The 26,441-nt window shown below is 50.0% G+C and overlaps 1 protein-coding gene across 1 annotated transcript; it reads left to right on the plus strand.

Moving 5' to 3' along the window:
* The first annotated feature begins 1,204 nt into the window (after positions 1 to 1,204).
* LOC132832568 (macrophage mannose receptor 1-like) lies at positions 1,205 to 26,181 on the plus strand. Its single transcript, XM_060850659.1, has 9 exons — positions 1,205 to 1,244; positions 3,489 to 3,854; positions 8,255 to 8,368; positions 10,885 to 11,241; positions 12,169 to 12,297; positions 15,167 to 15,520; positions 17,282 to 17,383; positions 17,506 to 17,871; positions 26,103 to 26,181. The coding sequence occupies exons 1-9, from the start codon at positions 1,205 to 1,207 to the stop codon at positions 26,135 to 26,137; spliced, it is 1,863 nt and encodes a 620-aa protein (XP_060706642.1). The 3' UTR covers positions 26,138 to 26,181.
* The last annotated feature ends 260 nt before the right edge of the window (positions 26,182 to 26,441 follow it).

Raw genomic sequence — 26,441 nt, forward strand, 5'->3', positions numbered from 1 at the left:
TCTGTTTCTGTGCTATACATCTCCATGACTCCATGAGTCTGCACCAATGTAATAAAGGTGCATCAATACCAATTTCCTGCACTTGTCCCATAGCCTTGAATGTTATGGTAGTTGAAGTACTCATCCAAATATCTTCAAAAAGTTTCAAGCAGTGTATTAAAGGAGGAATATTAAATGGAGAGGTGGAGATTTCTTGGGACGGTGTTCCAGAGCTTAGTGGTGGGACAATATTTATCTTTGGATAAAAAGTGAGGAGTCCCTGAATCAGGCTTACTCAAGAGGCTGGAGTTAGATGGAGTTTTGTGGGACTGAAGTGGGTCACGGGGCGGGCTGGGGAGAGGGGAAGTCTTTGAGAAGTTTGAGAGCAAGGATGGCAGTGTTAAAATCGAGAATGTTGCTTGCTCTGGGTGCCAATGGAACCCATTAGCCACAAGGTGGCAGGGAGTGGCACTTGCTGTGGGTTAAGAGCAGGCAGCAGTGGTTCAGATGATCTCAAGCTGCAGGCGGGTGGAAATGGGGGAGACCACCCAGGGGTGAAAGGGAGCCGTCACATCTAGAGGCGACAAAGGGATTTTCAGGGGACGGGTTGAGACAGGGATGAGTTGGACGATGCTGCAGCCAGAGGAGGGTTGGAGTGGGAGTAAGTGATCATCGTGATTGTGCGATCAAAGATTTACCCCAGAGTCAAATATGAGACCAGAGGGTTGCAAACGGGGCACGTTTAGTTTCAGGCTGTTTCAAGGAAGAGAGAGAGAGTCAGCAGTAAGGGAATGGAGTTTGGATTGAAAGCAGTGAGTTTTAATCTTCAATAGGAAGACATCATTGCTCACTCAATAGTGGGTGTCAGACTGGCAGTCCGTAGTAGAGCTTGCAAAGGATAATCTGTCCCCTGCCCCTTGTTGAGTTATGAGTAGCATTTCAGTTTCCCATCTCTAGTATGCTGGCACGTCGAATTTCGTGATATTCCGAGGAAATATTTCAGTAAAGTCGTTCCTGAATTTATTGCTGGGATTTGACCAAAGTTCGAAATTTGTTGCCTGCTGCACCTGCCACCCCCCCACAGCCCACCACCCCTCCCCCACAAAGTACTTACTTCTGCTTGCAATGGAGTCCCCTTGGACCAGTCTTTGTGGTTGGCTTGTTCTGTTTTTCAGTTGCCACTGTACGGGTCTGAGTCTCTGGGCCGGTTTTAGCCGCTGAAAGCATGACCGGATTACGGTTGCTCCTCATGTTCTTGGCCGAAGGTAAGCCCGCTCGCTAGTTTCTCATCGATTTTGTCTGCCTATGAGGACAGTAAGATCCCACTTTAAAATTGACCCTGCCCATGTTGTTTCCCGACCTACCGCTGTTCACAAAGTACTGACTGTACGAGAAGCATGGCATTCCAACCGGAACTCCATCACAAACACACTGACTTGGGTACTAATTACTACCCCCCTGAGTAAAAGAACAGGAAGTGACATCGCCACAAGAACTTGCATCACCACAGGAAATGATGTCATCAGTCCAAGCAAACCGAAACACAAACAGAGAGCGGGTCGTACCATCAGTGCTTCATCCGGAGGCTCACTGATGATAATACTGAGTATAGTGACGAAACATCTGAAAACGAACCTTCCAGCTTGGCGAGCAAACCTACACCCACTGAGTGTACATTTCTTTAACTTTGTGAGTCTCGCTCTGATAATGTCCTTTTCTGCTCACACACGCATGTGCCTGCCCACGCACTGAGCCCCTGAGCTTCCCCTGCTATTCCTCCCTTCCCCTTAGACTTTCTCCCCACCTTCCACTCCCATTCTGCCCTCTTTCGCAATCATTGGGCCGAAGGGTCTGTTTCCGTGCTGAACATCGGTATGACTCTAAAGGCTCTGGTCTGCCCTGGCTCCCGTTCTGAACTTGCACTGAAGTTTAGGGCCCTCCCTAGTGGGAAGAGTTGGTCAGTGCAGGTAATTTCATAACTGCACTGACTGCTTTCAGCCACCAGATGGAGGCGGGTTAAACTGTCAGAAGTTAGTTTGCAGACTGGTATTCTTTTTAAGTTTTAAAGTTTATTTTATACTCAAAAAGATGATTTTACTGATGAGTGTTGGCATTTACAACTGCAAACCGTTCCAACGTAAAAAAATGTTTTAAAGTTGTTTGCTGCTGATCCCCAAGTATCCGACTGTGCGGTGTTCCTTTCATGATTTATTTTGCAAATTTATTTCAGTGAGGAATATACAGTGCTGAAAATGCACAGTGCAGTGTTTCAGGCTTTGCATTGTCAGTGAGGAACGGCCAGAGGCACCTCATGCCGAGTGAACACTGATTTCCGAGAGGGACCTGCAACGTATTTGAAGTCATTTCCCGCAAAGTTGTGATGGTTCAGGATTGGGGACACAACTTTAAATGAGGACTTGTGTAAACAGGATAATGACAGAAGCCGTAGACGCAGTGGGAGATAGGCAAAAGTGAGGACTGCAGATGCTGGAGTCCAGAGTCTGGATTAGAGTGGTGCTGGAAAAGCACAGCAGGGCAGGCAGCATCCGAGGAGCAGGAAAATCGACGTTTCGGGCAAAAGCCCTTCATCAGGAATGGAGACAGGGAGCCTCTGGGGTGGAGAGTTAAATGGGGGCGAGGTGGGGCTGGGGAGAAGGCAACAAAGAGTACAATAGATGAATGGGGGTGGGGATGGAGGTGATAGGTCAGAGGGGAGGTTGGGAGAAGGTAGCAAAGAGTACAATAGGTGAATGGGGGTGGGGATGGAGGTGATAGGTCAGAGAGGAGGATGGAGCAGATCGGTGGGAAGGAGGATTGACAGGTAGGACAGGTCATGAACTGCATGTACAACCGGTCGCCGCTGTGGTCTCTGCATTACTCTAGGTTTGCAGAGTTTTCCCAGATAAGTTAGATCAGCAGAAGTACTGCTGATTTTGAGATTTGGGGAGGGAAGGCTTTCGAAGATCATAGCACAAGGTTCGGTAGCCAGAGCGACACAGGAGGATGATGTGTTGTCTTTTATTCCAGGTAGGAAGAGGAGGAGGCCACTCAGCTCCTCAAGCCCGCTGTGTGATTCAGTCACCGAGGAATTCGGTAGCACAGTGGTTAGCACTGCTGCCTCACAGCGCCAGGACCCAGGTTCGATTCCACCCTCAGGCGACTGCCTGTGTGGAGTTTGCACAGTCTCCCCACTTCTGCGTGGGTTTCCTCCGGGTGCTCCGGTTTCCTCCCACAGTCCAAAGATGTGCGGGTCAGGGTGGACTGGCCCGGGCTAAATTACCAATGGTGTTAGGTGCATTAGTCAGAGGGAAATGGGTCTGGGTGGGTTACTCTTCGGCGGGTCGGTGTGGACTTGTTGGGCCGAAGGGCCTGTTTCCACACCGTAGGGGAATCCAATCTTATCAAAATAAACCTAAACGAAACACCACACGGTTAGACCCGCGAGGATCAGCAGAAAAATCGATTCCCCCACCTGCGTTGAAAATAACCCATGCTCCCGTCCTTTCAAGGTCTCTCCCAGATCACATACTCCGGGAAAGAGTACCACTTGATCGAGGAGCCGAGGAGCTGGTCCGAGGCCTGGGATTATTGCCGCAGTGAGTATACCGACCTGGCCAGTATCCTGAGCCCAGCAGAAGGAACGGTCCTTGCTTTCCTGCCAGTGCCAGAGGAAGGCACCTGGATCGGCCTGTACAATGACCAGCAGCTCCCCGACGGCTGGAAGTGGACCACGGGAGAGCAGTTCAGCTACTCCAACTGGGCGGACTCCTACCCCGGGGAATTCAGCAGCAGCTCCCCCATCTGCGTTTACCTGAGGCAGGGCCAGTGGTTCGACCTGGAGTGCAGCGTCCCGTTGGCCTCCATCTGTTACACAGGTACGGGTACTTGCTGGCTTTGTTGTAGAGTTGTAGAGTCCTAGAGATGTACAGACCCTTCGGTCCAACCCTTCCACGCCGACCAGATATCCCTACCCAATCTAGTCCCACCTGCCAGCACCCGGCCCATATCCCTCCAAACCCTTCCTATTCATATACCCATCCAGATGCCTCTTAAATGTTGTAATTGTACCAGCCTCCACCACTTCCTCTGGCAGCTCATTCCATACACGCACCACCCTCTGCATGAAAAAGTTGCCCCTTAGGTCTCTTTGATATCTTTCCCCTCTCACCCTAAACCTATGCCCTCTAGTTCTGGACTCCCCGACCCCAGGGAAAAGACTTTGTCTACTTATCCTATCCCATGTCCCTCATGATTTTATAAACCTCTGTAAGGTCACCCCTCAGTCTCCGACACTCCAGGGAAAACAGCCCCAGCCTATTCAGCCTCTCCCTGTAGCTCAAACCCTCCAACCCTGGCAACATCCTTGTAAATCTTTTCTGAACCCTTTCAAGTATCACAACATCCTTCCAATCAGAAGGAGACCAGAATTGCACGCAATATTCCAACAGCAGCCTAACCAATGTCTTGTACCGCCACAACATGACCTCCCAACTCCTGTACTCAATGCTCTGACCAATAATTCCAGAAGAAACACAACTATAGAGGGTGAGTGAGCTCCACTGGTTTGTGAGGCAGAGTGATGCCAAACAGTGTGGGTGCAGTTCCTATAGCAACTGAGGGGTGCCAGATGGAGATTAATTTGGATAAAGGTGAGGTATTGTATTTCGGTAAAACAAAGAAAGGCAGCATTTATACTATTAATGAGCGGGCCCTGGATGGTGCTGTAGAACAGAGAGACCCAGGGGTTTAGATACATAAGTCTTTGACGTTTGCGTCACACATAGGCAGGGTGGTTTAGAAGGCATTTACCTCCATTGCTCAGTCCTCTGAGTACAGGAGTTGGGACTTTATGTTGAGGTTGTACAGGACATTGGTGAGGCCTGGAATACTGCATCCAGTTCTGATCACCCAGTTTATAAGAAGGATATTATTAAGCTGGAGAGGAACTAGGAGAAAAAGTGAGGACTGCAGATGCTGGAGACCAGAGTTGGAAAATGTGGTGCTGGAAAAACACAGCAGGCCAGGCAGCATCCGAGGAGCAGGAGAATCGACGTTTCGGGCATAAGCCCTTCATCAGGAATGATTCCTGATGAAGGGCTTATGCCCGAAACGTCGATTCTCCTGCTCCTCGGACGCTGCCTGGCCTGCTGTGTTTTTCCAGCACCACATTTTTCAACCCTTAAGCTGGAGAGGGTTCAGAAGAGATTTACCAGGATGTTGCCAGGTATAGAGAGCTCACGTTGTAAGGAGAGGCTGGATAGGCTGGGACTTTGCTCGCTGGAGCGTGGGAGGTTGAGGGCTGACCTTATAGAGGTTTATAAAACCATGAGGGATATACATCAGGTGATTGGCTAGGCTCTTTTCCCTAAGGTGGGAGAGATCAAAACAAGGGGAGCATTTTTCTAAGGTGATAGGAGAAAGATTTGAAAAGAGCATGTGGGGTAACATTTTTTTGCACAGAGAGTGGTTCGTGTGTGGAATGAACTTGCAGAGGAGGCGGGTACAGTTATAACATTTAGAGCAGGAAAGGTTTGAAGGGATATGGGTCAGGAGCAGGCAGGTGGGACGAGTTTAGTTTGGGAACATGGTGAGCGTGGGCTGGTTGGACCGAAGGGTCTGTGTCCGTGTAATCGCAGAAGGCGTAACACTTGCCCATTCACCCTCTCTGTCCAAGGCCCTGAACATAGCGTTCAGGTGAAGGAGTGTTCCTACTCATCCTCATCTCCTTTCCGTCAACAAGACCAAACGCAAGGCCTCCTCTCTGTCCGTCCCCCTCTCTGTTTGACGTTTTCAGAAACCGCCGTGCTCTCGCTCTAACCTCCCCACCCTGGGCCTCCTGTGGAGTTCCTACACACACTGGAGAATTACTACCCCATCCTCCGCTGAGGGCAGTAGGCGACCCACCAATCAGGAGAAGGGGTGAAAGGTCCTGTCATCGAGAAATGCCCAATGGCACACCCCGTTCAGAAATAGGTTCTTCATGTATAAGACTCTGGTGCTTCCGCATCTAGAGTATTGTGTGCAGTTTTGGTCGCCATACTATAGGAAGGATGTGGAGGCACTGGAATGGGTGCAGAGGAGGTTTACCAGGATGTTGCCTGGCATGGTAGGAAGATCGTATGAGGAAAGGCTGAGGCACTTGGGGCTGTTTTCATTGGAGAAAAGAAGGTTTAGGGGTGACTTGATAGAGGTGTACAAGATGATTAGGGGTTTAGATAGGGTTGACCATGAGAACCTTTTTCTACGTATGGAGTCAGATATTACGAGGGGGCATAGCTTTAAATTAAGGGGTGGTAGGTATAGGACAGATGTTAGGGGTAGATTCTTTACTCAGCGAGTCGTGAGTTCATGGAATGCCCTGCCAGTAGCAGTGGTGAACTCTCCCTCTTTATGGGCATTTAAACGGGCATTGGATAGGCATATGGAGGATAGTGGGCTAGTGTAGGTTAGGTGGACTTGGATCAGCACAACATCGAGGGCGGAAGGGCCTGTACTGCGCTGTATTTTTCTATGTTCTATGTTCTCTGTTGGGAAAAAGTCCGAATGATGGGTTTCTCTGGGGATTGCAACCATAGTCCTCATCTGACAATACAATCTGTTTTGCTGCACTGTATGTTTTGCTGTGGGATGATAGAACAGTTGATGGTCATTTGTTAAATGATACATCATCTTCAATAAACCATTCTTTTTTGTTGCGTTTTAACTATAAATAGAATAAATTGTGTTTTGATTAAACTTAATGGTGGACTAGTTGAAACACATAGGTTCAGAAAGCACAGAAACAGACCTTTCGCCCCAACCAGTCCACGCCAACCATAATCCCAAACTAAACGAGTCCTTCCTACCTACCTGCTCCTGGCCCATGTTCCCTCCAAACCTTTCCTGTTCACGTACTTATCCAATGTCTTTTAAATGTTGTAACTGTCCCCACATGCACCACTTCCTCAGGAAGTTCATTCCACACGCGAACCACCCTCTGTGTAAAACATTTATCCCTCATGCCTTTTTAACGTTTAAAATGTGCCCCCTAGTCTCCCCATGCAATTAGTAAGTTTGCAGATGACACTAAAGTCGATGGAGTAGTGGACAGCGTGGAAGAGTGTTACAGGTTGCAGGGGGACTTGGATAAACTGCAGAATTCGGCTCAGGGGTGGCAAATGGAGTTCAATGCAACTAAATGTGAGGTGGTGCACTTTGGGAAGAATAACAGGAAGGCAGAATACTGGGTCAATGTCAAGATTCTTGGTAGTGTGGATGTGCAGAGGGATCTTGGTGTCCATGTACATAGATCCTTGAAAGTTGCCACCCAGGTGGATAGTGCTGTTAGGAAGGCATACAGTGAATTAGGTTTTATTGGTAGATGGATTGAGTTCCAGAGCTGTAATGTCATGCCGCAACTGTACAAAATGCTAATGCGGCCGCATTTGGAATATTGTGTACATTTCTGATCGTCCCATTACAGGGAAGATGTGGAAGCATTGGAAAAGGTGCGGAGGAGATTTCACCAAGATGTTGCCTGGTCTGGAGGGAAGCTGTTATGAGGAAAGGCTGAGAGACTCGGGTCTGTTCTCATTGGAAAGAAGACGGCTAAGGGGGGATTTGATAGAGACATACAAGATGATCAGAGGATTAGATAGGAAAGACAGTGAGAGTTTTTTTCATTGGATGATGACGTGAGCTTGTACGAAGGGGCATATTGACTGGTGACAGATTGAAGACAGATGTGAGGCAGGTTCTCTACTCAGAGAGTGGTAAGAGCATGGAATGCCCTACCTGCTAATGTAGTTAACTCAGCCACATTAGGGAGATTTAAACAGTCCTTGGATAAGCACATGGATGATTGTGGGATCGTGTAGGGGGATGGGCTTAGATTAGTTCACAGGTCGGCGCAACATCGAGTGCCCTTTGTGTGCTGTAATAAACCATGTTCTACCCTAGAGAAACGATACCCACCGGTAACACTAACTGTAGCCCTCATTATTTTACAAGCCTCTCTAAGATCACCTCCCAACTTCCTGCATTCCAGTGAGAAAAGTCGCTGTCTATGCAGCTTTTCTTTATAACTCAAACTTTCCATCCATCTGGGACAAAGTGCCTTACACCTGTCTTTTAAAAAAATATAAAAGTTAGGGTGTGGGCTACCTCCATAATGTACAATGTGTGGGGTATCTGGTCTGGTACACAGTTGTAGGCAATGTCACTCAAAGCTTTGATCTCAATGAAAAAATGATTGCTGGATGGATCATTTTGACCTGCAATGCTTGTATTTTAACAGACCTGAAAAAGCCTAGGTACGCCATTCCTAAGGAGAGCAAAGAGTCCTCTGAAGCAAGCAGCCAGTCGATGGCAAATTCATTTGATGTCATAAATAAAAGGCATTTTAAACAAAGTAAGCAATATTTAGAGTCAACACTAAACTCTGTGATTGGCCTGCGATCGTTTCTGTTCTCGGTTCAGTTTTTGACTGGGGTTGGGGGGAAGATATTCAGGCTTTAGAAGGGGCACATCAGGGGTCTTTGCGAAACGAGAGAGTCAGGAATGGGAGTAGGCCATTCGGCCTCTTGAGGCTGCTCCTGCCATCCCACAAGATTAACTCCACTTTGACTTTACGTTATTCCTCACCCAACACTCTAGTTGATCAAAAACTGGTTTAACTCAGCCTTATTTAGATTTTGAAGTTTTCGTCATGTCTGGACAGTGCAGGACAACAGTGAAGAGTGTTCAACGTTGTCACGCACAGTGCCATCTTAGGTGCAGGTACCTGGGCACACAAATGTACCATTGAGGTAGAGAGAAATAAGGAACAAACTTAAAAGTAAAACATTACAGTCCCTCTTAGTAGAGTGTAAAAAAAAAGAGATAAAGTTAAAATTTCAAACACTGCAGCTCACAAGAATGGTTCCAGGAATGAAAAGCTTAATATATGAGGAATGTTTGAGAACCGTGGCCCATTACTCGACGGAGTTTAGAAGGATGAGGGGAGATTGAATAGAAACGTACAGAATGCTGAATGGCCTGGACAGAGTAGATATTGGGAAGATGTTTCCATCGGTGGGAGAGACTCTGACCCAAGGGCACAGCTTTAGAGTAAAGGGAAGACCTTTTAGAATGGAGATAAGGAGAAACTTCTTCAGCCAGAGAGTGGACAATCTATGGAATTCATTGCCACAGAAGGCTGTGGAGGCCAGATCATTGAGTGTATTTAAGATGGAGATAGATATTCTTGATTGTCAAGGGGATCAAGGGTTATGGAGAGAAAGTGGGAAAATAGGGTTGAGAAACCGATCAGCCATGACTGAATGGCAGATCAGACTCAATGGGCTGAATGGCCTAATTTCTGCTCCAATGTCTTACGGTCTTTCTCAAGTGTTAGTCATCTTGCTAACTTAGCCGTGAGGTAGGAAGAGGGATTGGAAAAGTTAGCCCTAGTCTCCTGAGAAAGGTGAAGCCTGTGATGTTCTCATTTGAAAGGTTGGAAGTGGGTACTGTCATTCCTGATGAAGGGCTTTTGCCCGAAATGTTGGTTTTTCCTGCTTTTCCAGCACCATCCTAACCAGGTTCCCATTTAAGCCAATCAAGCTGAGGCCCCAGTCAGTCGCTGGGGAGAAATGACTGCCTTTGGTGCAAGGGACAATAGGCTGGTCGTCCAAGGCTCAAAACCATTGGCAAATAAACAACAAGGTGATTGAGAAGAGCGTTTCTCACCCACAGACTTGCTCAGAAACATCACTCCAAAAAAGTGCTGAGTGCTGACTGCATTAATAAATGGGAAAGAGTGGTCAAAAGGTCACAGAGTCATAGAGATGTACGGCACAGAAACACACCATTTGGGCCATCCCGTCCATGCCGACCAGATATCCTAAATTAATCTTGTCCCATTTGCCAGCACTTGGCCCATATCCCTCCAAACCCTTCCTATTCATATCCCCATCCAGATGCCTTTTCAATGTTGCAATTGTACCAGCCTCCACCACATCCTCTGGCAGCTCATTCCACACACGCACCACCCTCTGCATGAAAAAGTTGCCCCTTAGGTCCCTTTTATATCTTTCCTGTCTCTATGCCCTCTAGTTCTGGACTCACCCACCCCAGGGAAAAGACATTGTCTATTTACCCTATCCATGCCCCTCATGATTTTGTAAACCTCTATCAGGTCACCCCTCAGCCTCCGACGCTCCAGGGAAAACAGCCCCAGCCTGTTCAGCCTCTCCCTGTAGCTCAAATCCTCCAACCCTGGCAACATCCTTGTAAATTTTTTCTGAACCCCTTTCAAGTTTCACAACACCTTTCCGATAGGAAGGAGACCAGAACTGAACACAGTGTTTCAAACGTGGCCTCACCAATGTCCTCCCAACATGACCTCCCAACTCTTGTACTTGATGGTCTGACCAATAAAGGCAAGCCTACTGAATGCCTTCTTCACTATCATGGAGGAGAGGGGGGGCTTTTTGGGGCCTGGGCATTAAGGTGAAAATGGGCCTACAGGATTAGGCCCGACTGCTCCCTCAAGGAGTCAGTACTGAATGAGTCTCCCTCAGCACAATCTTAGGCTCATCCGTGGTTTCAGTAGGCGCCAAATCATAATGATGGTTGCCGCGGAGCCAGAGGGATTGTGGGATGGTCAGTTTGCACGTTGCTGTGATCTGAAAGGATCTGACCTGGAAGGTGGGAGCAGATTCAATGGGAACTTTCGAAAGGGGTTTGGGGAACTCACTGGGCATAGAAGGAGAGACAGGGTGGGGGGGGGGGAGAGAGAGAGAGAGAGAGAGAGACGGGCCAGTGGGAGAGGAACAGAGAGGAGTGGGACTCATTGGCATTAGGCCGAAGGGCCAAGCATATGCGATTCTGTGAAATCCCGCCCCCTGGAACAACCCCGAGGTAAACGCTGTGAGGTATTCCTTTCAGATCGGTTCCAGCCCATTGTCAGCGGTGACAGGGTCTACTTCCTCATCGAGGACGAGAAGAGCTGGACGAAGGCCTGGAACCACTGCCGGAGCCAGTACACCAACCTGGTGAGCGTGAGGAACGCCGAGGATGCCAGGTTCATCGCCTCGCTGCCTCACGAGCCCCAGTGGATCGGGCTGTACAACGACGGGCAGTCCGGATGGATGTGGTCCAACGGAGACAAGATCACCTACACCAAGTGGGCGCTCTGGCACCCCTACAGCTTCAACAGCACCCTGCCCATGTGCGGCGCCATGCTGGACGGTGAATGGCACGAAGCCGACTGCGATTTCCCATTTGCCTTCATCTGCTACAAAGGTAACCGCATACACTCTGTCCGCAGTGTGACTTCGGCTCCCTACAGCATGGAAACAGGCCCTTCGGCCCATCGCCCAGCCCAGACCTATTCCCTTATTTCCTCTACATTGTCCCCTGACTCATGCACCTAACACTACAGGCAATTTAGCACGGCCAATCCACCTTGACCTGTGCACCTTTGGATCGTGGGAGGAAACCCACGCAGACGCGGGGAGAACGTGCAAACTCCACACAGACAGTTGCCCGGAGGTAGGAATCAAACCCAGGTCCCTGGCGCCGTGAGGCAGCAGTGCTAACCCACTGAGCCACTGTCCCGCCCTGAGGTTCAAGGAGGCAGCTCACCACCACCTTCTTAAGGGGCCACTTGGGTGGGAGGATGACAGGTGCTGATCTAACCATCAGTGCCCACAGGTCAAACTAACCAAAAGGAGGCTTACGTGGAACTGGCACAGATCCATTGGCATGATTGTCCGTTCCTGAGCCTTGAGTGTCAACCTCCGTGATTTGCGCACTCCAGAATTAGCTTCTGAATTTAGAATCCCTACAGTGTAGAAACAGGCCCTTCGGCCCAACAAGTCCACACCGGCCCTCCGAAGGGTAACCCATCCAGACCCATTCCCCTACCCTATATTTACCCCCTGACTGATGCACCCGACTTACACATCCCTGAACAGTACGGGACAACTTAGCACAGGCCAATCCACCCTGACCCGCACATCTTCGGACTGTGGGGGAGGAAACCCACGCAGACACGGGGGGAGAACGTGCAAACCCCACACAGACAGTCGGCCCCCCCCCCAGGCTGGGATCGAACCCGGGCCCCCCGTGAGGCAAGCAGCGCGAACCCGCTGATCCTGAAGTTGAGCCGCGGGGAATTTCGACAGCCCGGAGTGTGGTGTGCTCATCACATGTTCTCCGCTCCCGCAGAGCTGAAAGCACAGTCGGAAGCCAGGCCCGGAAAAGTGAGACACCCCGCGAAACCGAGACAGCCTGGGAGTGGTGAGGTGCTCTCTGTGCCCAAGAAGGTGGCCGACAGTGGCGCCTCCGTTAATGTAGGTAGGAACACCTGGAGCGCTCAGCGGATCTCGCTTCTCGCGGGGAGTGGGGGGGGGGGAAGGGGGCGAGAGAGGGGGAAGGGGGCGAGAGGGGGGAAGGGGGCGAGAGAGGGGGAAGGGGGCGAGATTGGGGGGGAAGGGGGCGAGATTGGGGGGGAAGGGGTGAGATTGGGGGGGAAGGGACGAGATTGGGGGGGAAGGGGGCGAGATTGGGGGGGAAGGGGGCGAGATTGGGGGGGAAGGGGGCGAGATTGGGGGGGAGAAAGGGGGCGAGATTGGGGGGGAAGGGGGCGAGATTGGGGGGGAGAAAGGGGGCGAGATTGGGGGGGAAGGGGGCGAGATTGGGGGGGAAGGGGGCGAGATTGGGGGGGAAGGGGGCGAGATTGAGGGGGAAGGGGGCGAGATTGGGGGGGGAAGGGGGCGAGATTGGGGGGGGAAGGGGGCGAGATTGGGGGAGGGGTTGCTATGGATGGAGCCGTGGGAGGGACGGGTGGGGGTGAATGGGCTCGCGTGCAGAGTGGACGTCCGGAGAAATTGGTGGACGTGGCCACAGTTACAGCAGTTTGGATAGGTGCCGGGAAGAGGAAAGGGATGTGGGCCAGCAGCAGGCAGGCGGGCGGGATGAGTTTAGTTTGGGATAATGGATTGGGTGGGCCGAAGGGTCTGTGTCCGTGCTGTACGGCTCTCTGCATCCACGACTCAATGGCCACAGCCCGATTGCTTCCCCCGAGTCCACACTCTCACCTATTCCCCTCCCGGCCCTTGGAATTGCATTCGCGCCATTTCATGAGGGCACCCTGATTCCACCGCTGCGGTGTAGCCCCCGCCTCCCTCACTGAGCTCATCTACTGGTGAAACCCTCGTTCTCCAGCTCAACAGGCTAATCCATTCGACTATCTAACCCTCCGTCAAGTCCAACTCAAACAAAACTCGGCTGCGTGCCCCCTAACCCATGACCGCTTCCTGTTTCCTCATTGCTCCCCACCGTGCACAGTCGCTATCCTGAGCTCTGCTTCTCAAAATTCTCATTCTCATTTCCCAGTCTGTGCCTGACCCAGTCACTTATTTCCTAAACTGCCGCACTTTCCCACCTTATTAAAAAAAAGTCCCTTAAAACCAACTCTCTGACTGAGACGCTGGTATTCTGCCGTCAGACCATCCTATGCCGAATTCGGCTCTGCAATGCTCCTGCAAAGTGCCCTGAAATGTTATACCAAAGGAGCTCAATAAATGTCATTTTGGATCATCAGTCAGGCTTGCTGGATGCTGTCCACATTAGTTTGATAATAAAGAAAAGTCTAGAATCCCTACGGTGTGGAAACAGACCCTTCAGCCCAACAGTGACTCTCCAAAGAGTCTCCCACCCAAACCCATTCCCCTACATTATCCCCTGACTAATGCACCTAACCTACACATCCCTGAACACTCTGTGCAATTCACCATGGCCCTAACCTGTGCATCTTTGAACTGTGGGAGGAAACCCGCGCAGACACGGGGAGAACGTGCAAACTCCACACAGACAGTCGCCCGAGGCTGGAATCGAACCTGGGTCCCAATCACTGGGAGGCAGCAGGGCTAACCACTGAGCCACCGTGCCACCCCCAACTTAAGAACCCAATGATGACCATGAATCCATTGTCAGGAAAAGCCCATCTGGTTCACCAATGTGTTTCAGGGAAAGAAACTGCCATCCTTACCTGGTCTGGCCTACATATGACTCCAGACCCAGAGCCGTGGGGTTGATTCTTGACTGGAATTAGGAATGGGCAGTAAATTCTAGCCTGACCAGCGACGTCTCATGAATGAATTTTTTAAAAAAGTACTGGCTATATAAATGCTGTAGCTAAAAGCAAGGGTCAGAAGTCAGGAATCCTGCATTTCCTGACTCCCAAAGCCTGTCCACCCCATCTACAAGGCACAAGTCATAGAATCCCTCTGAAAACAGGCCACTTGGCCTGACAAGTCCACACTGACCCTCCAAAAGAGTATCCCAACCAGACCCATTCCCCTATCCTATTACTCTACATTTACTCCTAGCTAACCTACACCTCCCTGAACACCACGGGGCAATTTAGCACGGCCAGTTCACCCTAACCTGCACATGTTTGGAGTCAGCAGTGTGATGGAATACTCCCCACTTGCCCTGGATGGGGGCAGCTCCAACAACACTCAAGAAGCCCGACACCATCCAGGACAAAGCAGTACCTCCCTTCCCCCCACCCACTTGATTGGCATCACATCTACAAGCATCCACTCCCTCCACCACCGACGCTCAGTATCAGCAGTGTGTACCCTCTACAAGATGCACTGGAGCTATTCACCAAAACTGCTGAGACAGCACCTTCCAAACCCAGCATCACTGGAAGGACAAGGGCAGTGGATACGTGGGAACACCACCCTCTGTGCAAATTCCCCTCCAAGCAACTCACCGACCCGACGTGGAAATATATCGGCCGTTGATTCTGGAACTCCCTCCCTAACATCATGTTGACATGGACTGCAGCGGTTCAAGAAGGAAGCTCACCGCCACTTTCTCAAGGACAGCTGAGGGATGGGCAATAAACGCTGGGCAAATCCCATCAACGAATCCCAGCGTGACACCTTTTCCACCACACGTTCATTAGGACCGCCAGATTCCTCTGCACCGTAGCCTTCTGCAGCACCCTTGCCTTTACATGATTGCAACAAGATGAGCAGCCATCTTGCTCTGTTGTTCATCTCAGGTGGGACGGACGGGAGGGAAGCGGGTTGGGCGGGGAGCATGTGCGTTGGAAGGCCTACTGTCGGAGGATGGTGATGGGGGTGGGGTGGTGAGACTATTCTGAAGCAAATGGAAACCACAGTCTTGTGTGACTCCCATTCCCCAACAGGAGCCAACTCCAAGAGGATATACCACAAGATTCACCTGGAGAGGACCTGGTCAGACGCCCGGGACTACTGCATGCTCCATCACACGGGGCTGCTGAGCATTCGCAACAGGCAGGAGAACACGGTCGCCAGCAGGCTCTACGAGGAGATCAAGCTGGGCTGGTCCGGCCTGTACAACGACCAGAGGACCAACAGCGGCTGGAAGTGGGCCAACGGCGACCCGGTCGGCTACACCAACTGGAAGCCGGGCAACCCTTACCGCTACAACATCATGGCCCCCGTCTGCGTCTACATCCAGGAGGGCAGGTGGAGTGACGCCCCCTGTCGCTTCCTGTTCCCCTTCGTGTGCTACACGGGTAAGGGGCGCCCGCAGATTGGCCGCCACGTCGGCGGAAGGCTATTTGGCCCATCATTGCCCACGCCAGCCCGAGAGTCGTACGGCACAAAAAAACTGATTGGTCCAACTTGTCCACGCCGACCACATATCCCAAACTAAACTCCTCCCGTATGCCCATAATTCCTCTACGTCTGCATACCTGTCCAAGTGTCTTTTAAATGTCGTAAATGTACACTGCTTGAAGCCATTTGGATATGGCCGCTTGCAGGGAAATGGTGTTAGAGTGGGTGAACGTTTTGGTTGGCATGGACCAGTCTGGGCCGAAGGGCCTGTCTCCGTGCTGTAGGACTCTGACTCTAAGTCCCCAATTTACCTGTCTTTTGGAACCAGAAAAGACCGATCAAGTTCCATATTTAACAAGAACCACTGTTTATTACAAACAACTACATTCTAATCACAAGTGGAATCGTAGATTCCCTCCTGCGTGGAAGCAGGCAATTCGGCCCGTTGAATCCATACCCACCCTCAAAAGGGAGATCCTACTCAATCCCTGTAACCCTGCATTTCTCATGGCCAATCCACCCCCTGCACACCTTTGGACTGTAGTAGGAATCCCACACAGACACGGGGAGAATGTGCAAACTCCACACAGTTGCCCGAGGCTGGAACCAAACCTGGGTCACTTGCGCTGTGAGGCAGCAGTGCTAACCACTGAGCCACCGTGCTACGTGAAACAGCTATGAATTGTCAAGCATATGGCAGTACATGTTAAGGCTTTAATGACCTTTTAAAACCTCCTGCACCCAACCGTCGACAGAAGGCCATTTGGCCCATCGTTGCCCATGCCAGCCCTCAAGTCATACAACACGGAAAACTGATTTGGTCCAACTTGTCCTCGCTGACCACACGTCCCAAATCAAACACTTGCAAACCCATATGCAGGTTTTACAAATACATATACATACAAGCATATATAAAAACACACACACCCACATGCACATGTACACACACGCACATAAACACAGGGGAACTAAAGACATCAGTTTTATGAGTAGTTGGGGAAAAAAAATCAGTCTACAGGGTCCGTTGAGATGTTCCTTTACTTGCCAAGACCTCCTAATCTTCAATCTCCTTTCCTCAGGTTCTTTCACTTCTTTGTCGAAGGCACCGGGCAATTGGTACATTAACTACAAAGTCTCTTGATTACTGGTTAAAGACAACCATTGGTGGGGAAAACTATGGAGCTTGCTTCAGGCTTCAGACGTTTGTTATGCAGAGAGAGAGAGAGAGAGAGAGAACCTGCTTTTACAGCACTCCGTAAGGTTAACTGTCCAGGAAATGAATCAGAGAGTTGTTGCCAGGCTGGTGACCTTTGAATACATAGCTGGTCACAATCACACAAACCAATCAGCTCCCTGTTGCCGGCCAAATCACATTTTGGACACATCCCCTTGTGTTGAGCTGATGACAAACATTTACCCCTTCCCCCTATTGCTTGAACAAAGCAGCTGTGCAAAAACCACACACAATGAGCTTTGTTCACACAAATGCAGCAATTCCTTCTATCCCCCTTTGGTTTTGAAACAACCTTTTGATTTTGTTTTTTGCATTTCAAGTCCACAGTCAAGAGCGCACGGCAGTAAAGGACTGACACCAAACGGTGGTCTATAATTTGGGAGAGGGGTCCTTGGAGGACAACAAACAGGCAGACAGACAAGGGCAACTATTTTGTTTTCCATGCAAGTGACACTTTGAATAAAAATCTCCTCTGTGTCCTCAGAGGTTTCTGAAGACCCCTCGGAGGTAGTCACCGAGAAACCCGTTGACATTGGTGTTAACTGGAAACAGCCACACAAGGTCTCGGAAAAGGACTTGGACGCAGGTAGGTCCGTCCGAAAGGGCACCTCTCCCAGCCCACATGGTGGGGACCTGGTACACATCCCCCCTTCAGCCGAGCGTTGGAGTCGGACTAAGGCAGGCTGTCTTTCTGACCTCTGTCCTCAGACGACGTCCAGGACCTGCAACAGCCCAAACGGAACTACGTCCTCGTCAACAAAGAGAAGACATGGAACGAGGCGCAGGAGTATTGTCGGGCCCAGCACATGGACCTGGTCAGCGTGCAGCACATGGTGGAGAACAGCAAAGTGGCCAAGCTGCTGGAGGTAGACCTGGCTGCCTGGATCGGTCTGTTCAACCAGCACCAGTCTGAGTACGGCTGGATGTGGACCAACGGGGAACCTGCCACCTTCTTCCATTGGGACCCCTTCTACCCCATGGAGTTCACCACCATGACCGCCTGCGTTATCCTCGTCAACGAACACTGGAAAGACGTGCCCTGCGATTACAAGTTCGCGTTCATCTGTTACTCCGGTAAGCTGCGGGCATGGCTGCTGCTGGGCGCGAGGTCATGAAGGAGGTGGGAGCAAGTGAGGGCGGGAGAGGTCAGAGTTGAAAAGCGTGTGGGGTTGGGCGCTGGAAAAGCACAGCAGGCCAAACAGCATCCGAGGAGCAGGAGAGTCGATGTTCGTCGGCCCTTCGTCAGGAATGTGTGGGGGAAGGGGGCTGGGAGATAAATAGCGGGGGGGGAGGGTGGTGTTGGAGCTGGCGGTGGGGGGGGGGGTGGAGGTAGCTGGGAAGGCCGGAGGGTTGACGGTGATAGGTCGGTGGGGAAGGTGGAGCAGTTAGGTGGGAAGGACGTTGGACAGGTAGGACAGTTCGAGAGGGCAGTGCCGAGTCAAAGGATTGGATCTGGGACGAGGTGGGGGGTGGGGAACAGGAAAAGACTCAGAAAGAGATAGGAACAGGAGTCGGCCATTCGGCCCCTCGAGCCTGTTTCCGGCGTTCCAGCGGATCATGGCTGATCCAACGCTCCTCGAGTCTGATTCCCTTCCCTTTTCCCGGTCTCCCTCGATTCCCCTCCTGATCTATCTATCTCAGCCTGAAACAGAAGCAAGGACTCTCCCCCACCAACCACAACTCACTCTGTGGCGATAAGTTCCAGTGACTCTGATGTGGCACGGTGGCTCAGTGGTTAGCAGTGCTGCCTCACAGCACCAGGGACCCAGGTTCGATTCCAGCCTCAGGTGACCCTCTGTGTGGAGTTTGCACGTTCTCCCCTGTGTCTGCGTGGGTTTCCTCCCACAATCTAAAAATGTGCCAGTTAGGGTGGATGGGCTTAGAGATGGGATGCTGTTCAGAGGGTCAGTATAGGCTGAATGGCCTGCTCCCACACTGTAGGGATTTTACAATGACAAGAAGAAATTCCTGCTCATCCCAGTCTTAAATTGGTGCTCCCTTTATTCTGAGTCTGTTATCCTCGACTCCCCCATGGGGGAAACATTCTCTCAGCCATTGACCCTTTCAAAGCCCTTAAAAATCCCATATGTTTCATTCCTCTTATTCTCCTGAACTGCAGGGAGTAGAATCCCAACCTGTTTAACATTTGCTCAGTGGTTAGCACTGCTGCCTCACAGCACCAGGGTCCCAGGTTCGATTCCAGCCTCGGGTGACTGTCTGGGTGGAGTTTGCACATTGTCTGCGTGGGTTTCCTCCGGGTGCTCCAGTTACCTCCCACAGTCCAAATACGTGCAGGTTAGGGTGGATTGGCCATGCAAAATTGCCCGTAGTGTTAGGTGCATTAGTCAGAGGGAAATGGGTCTGGGTGGGTTACTCTTCGGAGGGTCGGTGTGGACTTGTTGGGCTGAAGGGCCTGTTTCCACACTGTAAGGAATCTAAGTCTCAATCAAGCATCCACCGTACCAGGGAATCATCCTAGTGAATCTTCTCTAACCTGCCTCCAGTGAAATAATATCCTTTCCTTAAATAAAGGGACCTAAACTGCTCACAGTGTTCCAAATGTGGTCTCACCAGCACCTTGTACAATTGCAGTTAAGACTTCCCTCCTCTTATACTCCAAGCTTCTTGAAACAAAGGCCAATATTGTTGAGTCATGGAGGCGAACAGTGTGGAAACAGGTCCTTTGGCCCAACTTGTCCATTCGCCCAGTTTTCACAATTAAACTAGCCCCATTTGCCTGCATTTGGCCCATCTCCCTCCATACCTATCCCATTCATTTCCCTGTCACAAGGTTTCGAAGTGACCAATTTGTACCTGCCTCCACCACTATCGCTGGCAGCCAGACCCTCATCACCCTCTGTGTGAAAAGAATTCCCCCTCTGGACCCTTTTGTATCTCTCTCCTCTCACCTTAAACCTATACCCTGTAACTTTAGACTCTCATACCAAGGGGAAAAAAACCTTGGCTACCTACCTTATCTACCTTGGGGCGGCACGGTGGCACAGTGGTTAGCACTGCTGCCTCACAGCACCAGAGACCTGGGTTCAGTTCCCGCCTCAGGCGACTGACTGTGTGGAGTTTGCACGTTCTCTGCGTGGGTTTCCTCCGGGTGCTCCGGTTTCCTCCCACAGTCCAAAGATGTGCGGGTCAGGTGAATTGGCTATGCTAAATTGCCCATAGTGTTAGGTAAGGGGTAAATGTAGGGGTATGGGTGGGTTGCGCTTCGGCGGGTTGGTGTGGACTTGTTGGGCCGAAGGGCCTGTTTCCACACTGTAAGTAATCTATGCCCCTCATGGCTTTATAAACCTCTATAAGTGCACGCTTCAGTCTCCTGTGCTCCAGGGAAAAAAGTCCCAATCTGTCCGACCTCTCCTGATAACTCGAACCTTCCAGTCCAGGTAGCATCCTAGTAAATCCCTTCTGCTGCTTTTGAGTTTGATAATATCCTTTCCATAGCAGGGCAACCAGAACTGAACACAGTACTCCAAGTGTGGCCTCACCAATGTCTTGTACAACTGCAGTAAGGTGTCCCAACTCCTGTGCTCAATGTTCTGACCAATGAAAGCAAGCATGATGAAGGGCTTGTGCCCGAAACGTCGATTTTCCTGCTCCTCGGATGCTGCCTGACCTGCTGTGCTTTTCCAGCACCACTCTAACGTAAACGCTACTTGTCCAGTTGAACAAGATCTCTCTGTATTCCCAAATAACCTTCTCCACTATACCACTGAGCTTGATGTGATCCTCAAACCTACTAACCCTACCTCCTAAATTCTCATCCAAAACGTTTATACAAACGATGAATAGCACTGACCTCTGTGGCACACTGCTGGTCACCTGCCCACAGTTTGTAACGCAGCCCATTACCACCACCCTCTGTCTCCTACCTTCAAGCCAATTTTATGCCCAATTGTCCTCCCTGGATTCTGTGAGATTTAACCTTACTCAACAATCTGTCGCCTCTCTGATGGCCCGCGCGCTAGCTTCCTGTGTCTCGTTCACAAGTCCCTTTTGCGTTACAGCTCTCGGCAGAGTTCTCTGCATAATCAATGTTCTGTTCTTTGGTTCTCCCTTCCAAGGTGCACTTCACATTTTCCCACATTAAAAACTTCACTGGCAACATCCTGCTCGGTTATTGAGATTTCGCCAATCAGACTTGAAACGTTCCTCTCTGCCAGACCTGTCTCTTCTTATCAATGCGGACCTTCTTGTCATTTTTTTTCCCCCTTGAATGAGTGTGTCCTGACTCTGTACGAATCTATATACTAAGAATCCTTTGTTGCCCATTGTATTTTGTTCAATTCATCTATATTTCTAACCAGCCTTTGTCACAACAGGCTTCAGCTTGAAACATGGGATGCAAATTTATCCTGTGGTTCTTCAGCTGTAACATGGAAGGGAATTGCCTCCCCTTTCCTAGTGAGTCCTCATCAAATGGGAAACCTCCAGCCGGCACCCATCCGCCCACTCCCTTTTGCCCTTGTTGGTGTCTTTAACATAGTATTGATTAACGTGCTACAGAGGCCTATAAACAAGAGTCAAGGCTATAAAGCTGGCTCCAGATTGGGGGAGGTGGTGGCCTAGTGGTATTAATACTGCACTGTTTAGATTAGATTAGACTTACAGTGTGGAAACAGGCCCTTCGGCCCAACAAGTCCACACCGACCCGCCGAAGCGCAACCCACCCATACCCCTACATTTACCCCTTACCTAACACTACGGGCAATTTAGCATGGCCAATTCACCTGACCCGCACATCTTTGGACTGTGGGAGGAAACCGGAGCACCCGGAGGAAACCCACGCAGACACGGGGAGAACGTGCAAACTCCACACAGTCTGTCGCCTGAGTCGGGTATTGAACCCGGGTCTCAGGCGCTGTGAGGCAGCAGTGCTAACCACTGTGCCACCGTGCCGCCCACAAGTTAACACCTGGGAATGCTCTGAGAACACAGGTTCAAGGCCCACCACGGCAGATGGTTGAAATTGGATTCAACACAACCAAAGTAAGAGTCTAATGTTGACCACAAATGTTGGGGGGAAAAGTCCAGCTGGTTCACTAACATCTTTAGGGAAGGAACTTACATGTGACTCCAGACCCACAGCAACATGGTTGACCGGGTGATTCCTACCTCATACAAACCAACCACACCCCCCTTCCCCAAAGTCTGCGGCTGGCCAGTTTCCTGGGATCTTCAAATTCAAACCTATGGGTGTACCAACAGCAGACAGAAGTAGCCAATGGCACCCCCTTGCCCCTCCCCCTCAAGGAACTGGCCTTCATCCCTTGGAAGAATTCAAAGAGAGCACTGAAGAAGGTTATCTAAGATTGCAAAGAGATCTTGATTGACTGGGTCAATGGGCTGGGCTGAGGAGTGGCAGGTGGGGTTTAATTTGAATAAATGGGAGGTACTGCATTTTAGTAAAACAAACACAGACAAGACTTAGAATCATAGTCATAGAGATGTACGTCATGGAAACAGACCCTTCGGTCCAACCCATCCATGCCGACCAGATATCCCAACCCAATCTAGTCCCACCTGCCAGCACCCAGCCCAAATCCTTCCTATTCATATACCCATCCAGATGCCTTATAAATGTTGCAATTGTACCAGCCTCAACCACTTCCTCTGGCAGCTCATTCCATACACGTACCACCCTCTGTGTGAAAAAGTTGCCCCTTAGGTCTCTTTTATATCTTTCCCCTCTCACCTATGCCCTCTAGTTCTGGACTCCCCGAACGCAAAGAAAAGTCTTTATCTATTCATCCTATCTATGCCCCTCATAATTTTATAAACCTCTATAAGGTTACCCCTCAGCCTCCGACGCTCCAGGGAAAACAGCCCCAGCCTGTTCAGCCTCTCTCTATAGCTCAAATCCTCCAACCCTGGCAACATCCTTGTAAATCTTTTCTGAACCCTTTCAAGTTTCACAACATCTTTTCAATAGGAAGGAGACCAGAATTGCATGCAATATTCCAACAGTGGCCTAACCAATGTCCTGTACAGCCACAACATGACCTCCTAACTCCTGTACTCAATACTCTGACCAAGAAAGGCAAACATACCAAACGCCTTCTTCACTATCCTATCTACCTGCTACTCCACTTTCAAGGAGCTATGAACCTGCACTCCAAGATCTCTTTGTTCAGCAACACTCCCTAGGACCTTACTATTAAGTGTATAAGTCCTGCTAAGATTTGCTTTCCCAAAATGCAGCATCTCATATTTATCTAAATTAAACTCCACCTGCCACTTCTTAGCCCATTGGCTTAAGTGATCAAGATCTTGTTGTAATCTGAGATAACCCTCTTCAATGTCCACTACACCACCAATTTTGGTGTCATCTGCAAACTTATTAACTGTACCTCTTATGCTTGCATCCAAATCATTTATATGAATGATGAAAAGTAGTGGACTCAGCACCGATCCTTGTGGCACTCCACTGGTCACAGGTTTCCAGTCTGAAAAACAACACTCCATCACCACTCTCTGTCTTCTACCTTTGAGCCAGTTCTGTATCCAAATGGCTAGTTCTCCCTATATTCCATGAGATCTAACCCTGCTAATCAGTCTCCCATGGGGAATCTTGTCAAACGCCTTACTGAAGTCCATATAGATCATATCTACTGCTCTGCCCTCATCAAACCTCCTTGTTACTGAGACATGATTTCCCATGCACAAAGCCATGTTGACTATCCTGAATCAGTCCTTGCCCTTCCAAATACATGTACATCCTGTCCCTCAGGATTCCCTCCAACAACTTGCCCACCACCGAGGTCAGGCTCACTGGTCTACAGTTCCCTGGCTTGTCCTTACCACCTTTTGTTAACAGTGGCACCGGGTTAGCCAACCTCCAGTCTTCTGGCACCTCACCTGAGAGCTATCGATGGTACAGATATCTCAGTAAGGGGCCCAGCAATCACCTCCGTAGCTTTCCACAGAATTCTGGGTACACCTGATCAGGTCTTGGGGATTGACCCACTTTTCAACACATCCAGCACTTCCTCCTCTGTAATATGGACATATTTCAATGTCATCATCTATTTCCCTATAGTCTATATCTTCCATGTTCTTTTCCACAGTAAATACTGATGCGAAATACTCATTTAATAGCTCCCCCGTCTCCTGCAGCTCCACACAAAGGCCGCCTTGCTGATCTTTGAGGGGCCCTATTCTCTCCCTAGTTACCCTTTTGTAACTAATGTATTTGTAAAAACCCTTTGGATTCACCTTAATTCTATTTGCCAAAGTTATCTCATGTCCCCTTGTTGCCCTCCTGGTTTCCCTCTAAGTGTCCTCCTACTGCCTTTACACTCTTCTGAAGATTCACTCGATCTACCCTGTCTATACCTGACATATGCTTACTTCTTTTTTTTTAATCAAACCGTCAATTTCTTTAGCCATCCAGCATTCCCTACACCTACCAGCCTTCCCCTTCACCCTGACAAAAAATATACTGTCTCTGGACTCTCATTATTTCATTTCTGAAGGCTTCTGAAGCTGCCCCTTTACCTTCCCCCAATCAGCTTTTGAAAGATCTTGCCTAATCGTGTCAAAATTGGCCTTTCACCAAATTAGAACTCTAACTTTTAGATCTGGTCTATCTTTTTCCATCACGATTTTAAAACTAATAGAATTATGGTTGCTCTTTCTTTTAAAACTGCTGTTGTTCTGACTTTGTTTTCTCCAAAGTTCCCAAACAATGCAACAGCATTAAAAAAAAATAGTAATTGCTGCTTCAGGAATTCGAGGAAATCGTCTCCAACACCTAAAATACCTCAAAAAAAAGGAGCAGCCTGTTCCAGCCAGAATTTTTTCCTGTCTTCCATCTATACAATTACAGATTGGGCCTTGGCCAGTGCTATAAAACAGAGAGAGATGTAGAGGTTCAGGTGTAAAAGTCTTTGAAGTTTGCATCGCATGTAGTTAAGAAGGTGTTTAGCACATTTGCCTTCACTACTCAGACCTTTGAGTACAGGAGCCGGGACGTTATGTTGAGGTTGTACAGGATTTTGGTGAGGCCTCTTCAGGATTACTGTGTCCAGTTCTGGACGCCCTGTTATAGGAAGGATCTCATTAAGGTTCAGAAGAGATTTACTAAGGTTTCACTGGGAATGGAGGGTTTGAGTTATGTGGAGGCTGGATAGGCTGCGACATTTTTCAAAGGAGCATGGGAGGTTGAGAGGTGACCTTGTAGTCTTGGGATCTTGGATAAGGTGTCTTTTCCCTGGGGTGGGGGATTTCAAGACTAGGAGGCATATTTTAAGGTGAGAGGGGAAAGATTTAAAAAAGACAGGAGAGGCAATTTTTTTTTTCACACAGAAAGTGGTTCGTGTGTGGAATGAACTTCGGGAGAAAGTGGTGGGTGTGAGTCCAGTTATTTTTAAAAGACATTGAGTTAAGTACACGAACAGGAAAGATTTGGAGGGATATAGGCCAAGCGCAGGCTGGTGGGGCTAGTTTAGTTTGGGGTTATGGTCGGCACGGGCTGGTTGGGCCGAAGGGTCTGTTTCCGTGCTGTATGATTCTATAACAAAAACTAATCTCTCTCCCCTCATGACAGAGGCGGCATCGAATGGATCTCTCTGTCGGGTCTGGAGTGCCGTAGAAATGCATGTTAGCCTCCCAGGTGGCTTATTTATTTCGCGTTAAAACGAAACAGAGAGAACTGTTCAGGCGATCTGAAAACAGAAACAGAAATGGCTGGAGAAACTCAGCAGGTCTGGCAGCGTTTGTGGAGAGAGAGAGAGAGAAAGCGTTTGGAGTCCTGGGACCCTTCTCTTTGGCACTGGCAGCAGCTGGTGTTCAGAGGAAGGTTTGCCGGACCCCAGTAATAGTGACCCTCTGCTTTTAGATTTTTAGATTAGACTTACAGTGTGGAAACAGGCCCTTCGGCCCAACAAGTCCACACTGACCCGCCGAAGCGCAACCCACCCATACCCCTACATTTACCCCTTACCTAACACTACGGGCAATTTAGCATGGCCAATTCACCTGACCTGCACATTTTTGGACTGTGGGAGGAAACCGGAGCACCCGGAGGAAACCCACGCAGACACGGGGAGAACGTGCAAACTCCACACAGTCGGTCGCCTGAGTTGGGAAATGAACCCGGGTCTCAGGCGCTGTGAGGCAGCAGTGCTAACCACTGTGCCACCGTGCCGCCCACATGCCACCGTGCCGCCCACGGTGCCAGACCTCTTGCCAGACCTGCTCAGGGATTTTCCCAGCATCTGTGTTTCCGCCCGCGTGCGCGTTGTGCGGGATGTGTTTGCACTCAGACTTTGCCTTTTCTGCTCTGATTTCAGAAGACGCCCTAGCCAGCACACCCTCGAGTGGCTGAATGAGCTGAGCGAGCTGGGACCATCCTCGGAAACCACCCTCCTGCGTTTTGAGAAGAGATCTGCGGCCGGCTCTCCGACCCCGCCGCGCCATCCCGCGCCCTCCCCAGCCGCCTCAAGCTGCCCTCGAAAATTCCGAAACGGGACTCGTGCCGGTGGAGTCGGATTCCCGCGGCTTTTGCAGCTGGGGTTCGTGGTCAAACGATGGGTGAGGTCAACCCTCTGGCAGCGTTTCCACTTTTACAGGGAGTTAGGCTGGAGCAGGAACAGGCCATCTAGCTGGTGCTGGCCTATTCCCCTCACCTG

Source organism: Hemiscyllium ocellatum, chromosome 35 (assembly GCF_020745735.1).
Source record: "Hemiscyllium ocellatum isolate sHemOce1 chromosome 35, sHemOce1.pat.X.cur, whole genome shotgun sequence".
Lineage (NCBI taxonomy): Eukaryota > Metazoa > Chordata > Chondrichthyes > Orectolobiformes > Hemiscylliidae > Hemiscyllium > Hemiscyllium ocellatum.